This window comes from Aplysia californica, unplaced genomic scaffold (assembly GCF_000002075.1).
Source record: "Aplysia californica isolate F4 #8 unplaced genomic scaffold, AplCal3.0 scaffold01359, whole genome shotgun sequence".
Taxonomy (NCBI): domain Eukaryota; kingdom Metazoa; phylum Mollusca; class Gastropoda; order Aplysiida; family Aplysiidae; genus Aplysia; species Aplysia californica.
This window is the reverse complement of record NW_004798629.1, coordinates 93,228-102,401: the sequence shown is the minus strand read 5'-3', so window position 1 is coordinate 102,401 and position 9,174 is coordinate 93,228. Positions and strand designations below refer to the sequence as shown.

The 9,174-nt window shown below is 36.5% G+C and overlaps 1 protein-coding gene across 1 annotated transcript; it reads left to right on the top strand.

Moving 5' to 3' along the window:
- Positions 1–8,131: 8,131 nt before the first annotated feature.
- On the top strand, positions 8,132–8,803 carry LOC101854771 (the record flags this gene model as incomplete). The annotated part of the gene is given in 1 exon segment (XM_013090599.2): positions 8,132–8,803. A coding segment is annotated over 1 exon segment (514 nt), but the record flags the coding sequence as incomplete, so codon positions are not given.
- Between the last annotated feature and the right edge of the window lie 371 nt (positions 8,804–9,174).

Sequence of the window (9,174 nt, the reverse complement as noted above, 5' to 3'; positions counted from 1 at the left end):
TCTGTCTGTCTGTCTGTCTGTCTGTCTGTCTGTCTGTCTGTCTGTCTGTCTGTCTGTCTGTCTGTCTGTCTGTCTGTCTGTCTGTCTGTCTTGTATGTGTGTGTCATTCGAAAGAAAAAACCCTGGCTGTACCACCAGACACCAGCCTCCAGAGACCACAGCACTGTTGACCTTTGACCCTTGACCCTTAACCCGTGACCCTTCATATTTGACCTTGCCGCTTTGTTGTTTCAGCTCCAGCCCTCGCCTGCTCCCCCCACGGTATGGATGGCGGTCACCCTGACCCCTGACCCCCTGACCCCCGAATCTTTAACCCTAAACTTTCGATGTTTTTCCTCCTCTGATCCTCTCACTAACAACACTTACGTTATCCGTAGACGCTAGCCGTGACGTACTGGTTACGTAATATTATCTCTTTCAACCTCTGCTAACCATGCCAGTGTCATAAGAGAAAAAGCGGTATTTATACGTGTATATTTCGGGCCTGTCTATATATATATAGATCATGTTGTGTCAAAATGGTTGCTTTTGACCTGTGCCATGAAGCAAAGAATAAAATAAATAAATAAATAAATAAATAAATGATTATATGAATAAATAGTCTTTTGTCGTTGATCCCAACAGAATTCTTTATTTTATAAAGGCCATTGGCCTTTACAATAAATTGTAGCCTACATACCGATATTTTAATATTAGGCCTATTTAAAATGTCATTTTAAAACTGAGATTTTTACCATGAATTTTTCAAATATTAAACTGATCGTTGACCAATATCAAGACGTGCTGTGAACTGTTGTGAATGCAGCCAACTTGTGCTTTGCGCGCTCATAATATGACCTTATTAGGCAGTTGCGAGCGAAGTGAAACTGTTATGAAACTAAACTAAAATTACTATTAGCCGGACCCGACTCAATCAAATGAATCCGATTGACAATGTGCAATGGATATAATTAATACTATTATTAGGTCTAGATGCTTCGCCGTCGCCCTCTGTAATCGTGAAGTTCCTCAAGGAGAGATGTCTAGAGGTTTCTATTTCACTTATTATATATAATGTATAGAATTTTAATACACAATAATAATATACTAGCTGTGAGGTTTCTGTTCTGCTTATAAAATACACAATCTACTAGTAGTGAGGATTCTGTTTTAGATCTACGTATAAAATAAAATACACTATAAATATACTAGTAGTTAGGTTTCTATTCTACTTATAAAATACACAATGTACTATAGTAGTGAAACTTCTGTTTTACACTTGTAGTGAGGTTACTGTTTTAGATCTACGTATAGAATACACAATATACCAGTAGTGAGGTTACTGTTTTAGATCTACATATAAAATACACAATATACCAGTAGTGAGGTTACTGTTTTAGTTCTACATATAAAATACACAATATACCAGTAGTGAGGTTACTGTTTTAGATCTACATATAGAATACACAATATACCAGTAGTGAGGTTACTGTTTTAGATCTACATATAGAATACACAATATACCAGTAGTGAGGTTACTGTTTTAGATCTACATATAGAATACACAATATACCAGTAGTGAGGTTACTGTTTTAGATCTACATATAGAATACACAATATACCAGTAGTGAGGTTACTGTTTTAGATCTACATATAGAATACACAATATACCAGTAGTGAGGTTACTGTTTTAGATCTACATATAGAATACACAATATACCAGTAGTGAGGTTACTGTTTTAGATCTACATATAAAATACACAATATACCAGTAGTGAGGTTACTGTTTTAGATCTACATATAAAATACACAATATACCAGTAGTGAGGTTACTGTTTTAGATCTACATATAAAATACACAATATACCAGTAGTGAGGTTACTGTTTTAGATCTACATATAGAATACACAATATACCAGCAGTGAGGTTTCTGTTTTACCTATAAAATACACAATATACGAGTAGTGATGTTTCTGTTTTACCTATAAAATACACAAAAATAAGCTAGTAGTGTAATACATGTACGTACCTGTACAAAATCTGTGTATATTATATTAGTAGATTTTTGGGGTATTGTTTTTTCTTCTATCAAATAACTGTCGCCCAAGTTATCTTTTTAAAAATATTCTTTTTAAAGGTAGATTCTACTTGACTCTCTAGAAAACAAGTTAGTAACACCTTTAATGTTTCCCACTTATACGACCTATTTATGTTGTTAGTAGGCCTACCGCACAACTCTTACTAAAACTAAAACGGAAAAAATGGTACCCCCCCTCCCCCCAAAAAAACATTAAAAAAACAAATCAAAACCAAATAGTAACTGATGTCATGTTATAACATTTTTGTAGACACAAAAAAAAAACCCAAATCAAAACCAAATAGTAACTGAGGTCCTTGGTATAACATTTCTGTAAACATGTATATAAGAAACATAACATTATCGTTTCTTTTCCTAGTCCAGTGATCTTCTTGTTCATCTTTCACAGGTTCCTTTTTCTCATGTTCTTCTTTCTGAGATTGTTTTTTTCTGATGTTCAGAATGCACTCTCTTAACTTGCTTACTCACTACCCTTTACGCCATCTGGCGTTTAGGGCAGCCACAAAGGATCTCTCCAGCTCTGTTTGTTTTGGGCCATCTTGGTCAGCGTCCCCCACTATCTCAACTGGCAATGTCTAATGTGCTGAACATTAGACACACATTCTTTCTATGTGCTACTCACATTTTCATGTGCTGCACTTCAACATGTTGTTTCTAATGTGCTGCATATGGAGACTCGTTCTTTCTAATGTGCTGCGTATGGAGACACCTTCTTTCTAATGTGCTGCACTTCAATATGTTCTTTCTAATGTGCTGCATATGGAGACTCGTTCTTTCTAATGTGCTGCGTATGGAGACATCTTCTTTCTAATGTGCTGCACTTCATTATGTTCTTTCTAATGTGCTGCATATAGAGACTCGTTCTTTCTAATGTGCTGCGTATGGAGACATCTTCTTTCTAATGTGCTGCACTTCAATATGGTCTTCCTAATGTGCTGCATATAGAGACTCGTTCTTTCTTATGTGCTGCACTTCAACATGTTCTTTCTTATGTGCAGTACACCTTCTCATTTTCAGTACTGCTGCATGTTTTTTTCTAATGTGCTGAACACAGAGACATCTTCTTTCAATCTAATGTGCTTCAACTTATCATGTTCTTTCTAATGTGCTGCTCATAGAGATACGCTCTTTCTAATGTGCTGCATTTTCGACATGTTCTTTCTACAGTGCCTCAGCTTTTCATGTTCTTTCTAATGCCCTGCATTTCCTCGTGTTCTTTCTAATGCCCTGCATTTCCTCGTGTCATTTCTAATATGCTGCTCATAGAGACGTATGTTCTGTCTCATGTGCTGCATAGGTTTTTGTGTTCTTTCTAATGTGCCTCATTAGAGACGTATTGTTTCAAATATACTATAGCTAGAGACGTGAAGTTTATAATGTAACAAGAACATCATGTAGTGTATTATGTAACAAGAGACGTTTTCTGTATGTATAATATTGCTAAAAACATGTTGTTTATAATGTAAGACGATTGTGTTGTTTATAATAAATAATATAATAAGAAACTTGTTATTTATAAAGTAACAAGAAACGCGTTATTTATAATGTAACAAGTAAGTTTTTGTTTATGAAGTAACATAATTCTGTTGTTTATAATGTAACAACTAACATGTTCTTTCTAAAGTAACGAGAGCTGTGTTCTATTTAATATGAAGTGAGACGAGTTCTTTTTAAAGTAACAAGAGACGTGTTCATCTAAAGTAAATCGAGACGTGTTCATTCTAAAATTTACGAGAGTGTGTTCTTTCTAAAGTAACGAGAGGTGTGTTTTATCTACTGTAACGTGAGACGTGTAAGTAACGAGAGACTTGTTCTTTTTTAACATGTTCAACTGCCTTGATTAAGTAAAAATGAATTCTTTCTGATTCTACATGCCACATTGCATGGTCTTATGTTGAGACGAGTTGTTGATCAACGACATGTCAAATGTAGTAATAGTTATGATGATGATAATGATATTGTTGATGATAATAATAATAATAATAATAATAATAATAATAATAATAATAATAACAGTAATAATAATAATAATAATGATGATGATGATAATAGTAATAATAATAATGATAATCGTAATAATGACTGATAATAATAATAACAATAACAATAATAATAATAATAATAATAATAATAATAATAATAATAATAATAATAATAATGTAATAGTAGCAGTGATGACAATGGTAATGATGATAATTTTCATATTACATTGTATTTAAAATATAAGGATAATAATAAGTTTAGAAAATGTAACATTTTATAATAATGATGATAGTAAGAGTAATATTGATAATCATTAAATTGTGCTAAAAATTTTAGCATTAATAATAATATTGATGATATTAATTGTAACTATGATAATGAAAATATGAATAATGATAATTGTGTTAGTAGTAATGACTTATGTACTCTTATAGTAATGATGATATATTGTGTAAAGCGCATAGAGCCTGCTTTGAGCGGGGATGTGCGCTATACAAATGCTATTTATTATTTATTAGTATTATTATTATGATGATGAATATACGAATACAATAATAGTAGTAATGATGAGTTTAATGATAGTAGCAATGGTTATAGTAATACATGTACTTATGATATCAATGATAATAATAATAATACTACATAAGGGAATTCCACCCCCCCCCCTCCCCCCTCTGTCTCCTCTTGCTTTCAGTTTTAAACAGAATGTTGTGGTATTTCTGTCTGTCTGTGTGTCTGTCTGTCTGTGTGTCTGTCTGTCTGTGTGTCTGTCTGTCTGTCTGTCTGTCTGTCTGTCTGTCTGTCTGTCTGTCTGTCTGTCTGTCTGTCTGTCTGTCTGTCTGTCTATCTAGCTGTTTGGTCGTTTGAGACTTTCATCTTTTCTTCCTATTGCTGTACAGTCTGTCATCATGTACAGAGTACTTTTACTTTTTTTTTTTAATAAACCCATTCTGCCTGCCACTGTCATCCTTCATGCCTGCCTACAACTTTTGAATTCCTGGTTTTTTATTATTTGTGGGATTTTTTGTTTCTGGTTTTGTTTTGTTTTTTTGTGTTCTGTGTGTGTGATATTTTTATTTTCACGGTTGGGGTGGGGGGGGGGGGGGGGGGGGGGGGGGCTTAAAATTGTTTCTTTAATTAAGTTTTGAAATTTAAAAAAATATTTATATGCTTTCTCTTTTATCAAGCTGTTTTTTTCTCCGGTGCGCCTCTGCATGGTTTGGTATTTGTTTGTGATATGGGAAATGGAGATTCGTGAATGCCTTTGCATGTTTGTTTTTTTACTTTTGTATTTATTTTGGGAAATGATTGCCTTTTGGATGCCTACAACACTGTGGTGGCTGTCTATCTTTCTCTCTATCCTTTGCTTCTTCTTTCCTATCAAACATCTATTGTCTTTATCTCCCCTCCTTCTTTTTTGTATTTGTTACTCTCTCTAATGTTCGGCTCTTATATAACCTTATTGTGTTGCAAGTGCCGTCAAACTATTACTGAAACTGAAATCCATTAGAATGTGTACAGCTCTGTGCCTGCCTGCTGTCTATCTTTCTCTCTATCCATTAGGATGCTTACAACACCACACTATTTGCTGTGTATCTTTCTCTCTATCCATTAGGATGTGTACGACACTACACTGCTTCTTTCTGTCTTCTCCTGGCGCTGTCCTCTGTAAGGGAGGATGTTGCTGTTGTCGCTGGTCAATTTTTTTCTTTCTGTAAACCTTCCAGAAGGTTGCTTTGATTTGCTTGCCCTGCTTGATCCATCCAAGTTTTACCAGCACACGTTCCAGTGTCTTCGTCTACCCTCTCCTGCTTGTCCCTTAAACAATAATACTTATACTGACTTTTTAAAACCCTATTTGTACGCCCTGGGGGCATTTTGTACCCCCGGGGTTGTATTCTTCGCATTTTAGAATACATCTAGTACGAAGATCTGTTTTTTGAAACTTTCAGTTAGTTGTTCTCAAAAAATCATTTTGACAGAGCTTACGGATCAGATTAACGAGTAAATTTAATTTCCTATTTAGAAAGTGGTGGCACTGAGTTCCCCATGTCGTATGGATACGATAGTAAAACACTACGTACGAATAAAGTTAAATAGAAGTACGGTACAAAATAATATACAGTGCAGCCTCTCTATAACGACCTTCGATATAACGACATCCTTTGTATAGCGACATGGTGCCCAGGTCCCGATTTTTTTCCTTATATTTTATCTTTAGTAATATTTTTGGTTGCCTGTCTAGTGTATTTAACAACAACTCTCTATAATGACAACTCTCTATAACGACAACTCTCTATTCTCTATATCGACAACTCTCTATAACGACAACTCTCTATTCTCTATATCGACAACTCTCTATAACAACAACTCTCTATAACGACAACTCTCTATAACGACAACTCTCTGTAATGACAACTCTCTATTCTCTATAACGACAACTCTCTATAACGACAACTCTCTATAACGACAACTCTCTATAACGACAACTCTCTATAACGACAACTCTCTATAACGACATTTTTTTGTGGTCCCGACGATGTCGTTATAGAGAGGCTGCACTGTATTACGAGTATTAATTTTAGAACGTGATGAAACAAGAATATTTTGGGCTTATCAAACGCCATATATGCTTAGGATCAGGAGTAGCGATATTTCATGATTCACTATACATACATATTCAACACAATATATCGTTATATATGCTTAGGATCAGGAGTAGCGATATTTAATGATTCACTATACATACATATTCAACACTATATATCGTTATATATCGTGGCGTCGGTGGCCTAGTGGTTAGGCTCTCGGACTCGCAACCGTAAGGTCGTGGGTTCGAATCCCGTCAGGGACCCGACGTTGTGTCCTTGGGAAAGACACTTTACACGAATTTTCCTCACTTCACCCAGGTGGGAATGGGTACCTGGCTATAGACAGCGAAAGATCTTGTCAGTTTGTTAGTGTTTGAGCGCTTAATCGGCTGCTTGCACTGTATGCTTCCCGGGAAGCTGAGAATGTTTCGGAGTGTTCTATGGTCTGCTGGGGTAATAATATAGTGTAAAGCGCATAGAGCCTGCTGTTGAGCGGGGATATGCGCTCTAAAAATGCTATCTATTATTGTTATATATGCTTTGGGGTAGTGGTATTTAATGATTCACTGGAGAAACTTATTCAACTCAATATATCGTTATATGGTCGCTTTTAAGGACAAGCGGGCTAACCCAGATTTCGGGGGTTTCCAGAAATCTTGACCTACACCAAAAGTGAGCATTGCCCTACCTATAGGAGAAGTTTGGTTTCATTGTTGTGTATATTTGTTTGATTAGAGAAAACTCTCCTTGTCTTTTAGAGAAACTGAGCAAGGGGCAAAAACTTTACCTTCGATTTTCTCAAAACAGAATTTTTCGGGATAGCCTCCTTGTGCTTAAAAGCAAGCAAATATGCTAAGGAGTAGTGGCATTTAATGGTTCACTGAACAGACATATTCAACACAGTATATCATTATATATGCTAAGGAGTAGTGGCATTTAATGGTTCACTGAACAGACATATTCAACACAATATATCATTATATATGCTAAGGAGTAGTGGCATTTAATGGTTCACTGAACAGACATATTCAACACAGTATATCATTATATATGCTAAGGAGTAGTGGCATTTAATGGTTCACTGAACAGACATATTCAACACAATATATCATTATATATGCTAAGGAGTAGTGGCATTTAACTCTTTGTGTTTCGTTTTGTTGTGACATGTGACAAAATGTGGGTTTTTACAGTTGGTTGTCGGACATTTGTGAAGCATCGTGGTGAATCAGGCGCTCGTCAAAATGTAATTATGTGGGTGGTTGGTGGGTGCTCTGATGTGGTTTGCTCCTTCTTTCCTATCAAACATCTATCGTCCTTATCTCTCCTCCTCCTCCGTCCTTTTTTTTTGTGTATGCTACTCTCTTGCGACACCTCTATTCTCCAGCACTTATATGACCTTATTGTGTTGCAAGTGCCGTAAAACCCTTACTAAAACTTTTAAAAATGTAATTCTCCCCCCTCATTTGTCTCTCCCCAGGCACGGTCGCCTGCCTCCTCTCACCACGGCCGGTGCCGCAACAGTTTCCATCCCACCCGAAAACAACGCATCATCCCCAAGCAACACCACGGAGAGAAAGAAGAAGAAAAACAAAAGGAAGAGCAGGCAGAGGAGGGGGGAGGGGCCGGAGGCAGAGGCGGAGGAAGACAACAACTACGATGACAAAGAAGAGGAAGAAATGGAGAACGCGGAGAACGAGCGGCGGCTGATGGAGGGGTCGGGGGTCAACGGCGAGGTGATTTCTCCCCTCCCCGCCCCCCGCCCTGTCCCTATGCCTTCCCCGCGCGTGGTGGGCGAGGCTGGAGTGAGCACCAGCGTGACTGAGCCCCACGCCGTCCGCTCCAACTACAGCACGGTGGTCAGTTCTGCGCCGGCCAACACCAACGTCAGCCCCCACCGGAACCGGCCCCCGTCCATCGAGGTCACCCGCGGCAACAAGGCCAGGGGCAAAGCTTCGAACCGCCGCCCCATGCCCACCCCAAGCAAACACTAGTTGAGATAAGATTGGATGAGATAATTTAAGATAAAATAAGATAGGTTAAAATAGGATAAGATAAGATAGAATAAGATAAGACAGGATATGATAAAATAAGATAATATGAGAGAGGATAAAATAGGACAAGATAAGATAGAATAAGAATAGACAGGATATGATAAAATAAGATAATATGAGATAGGATAAAATAGGGTAGAACAAGATAAGGTAGGATAAGCTGAGGTAAGATAATATATAAGATATGGTGAGACAAGACAAGACAAGACAAGAAAGATAAGATAAAACGTTGTTGTCCCTGTGGGAACATTTTATGTGGCTGTACAGGAAAGTAAAAGCACTTGTAGATAATAATAGTTAAAATAATAATAATGATGATGATGATAATAACAGTAATAATAATAACTATAATAATAGTAATAATAATGATAACAATGATAATAATAATAACAACAACAATAATAATAATGATAATAAAAGTGCTGATAATCATATACATATATGACATTTTCATTGCCCTCAATCCCTG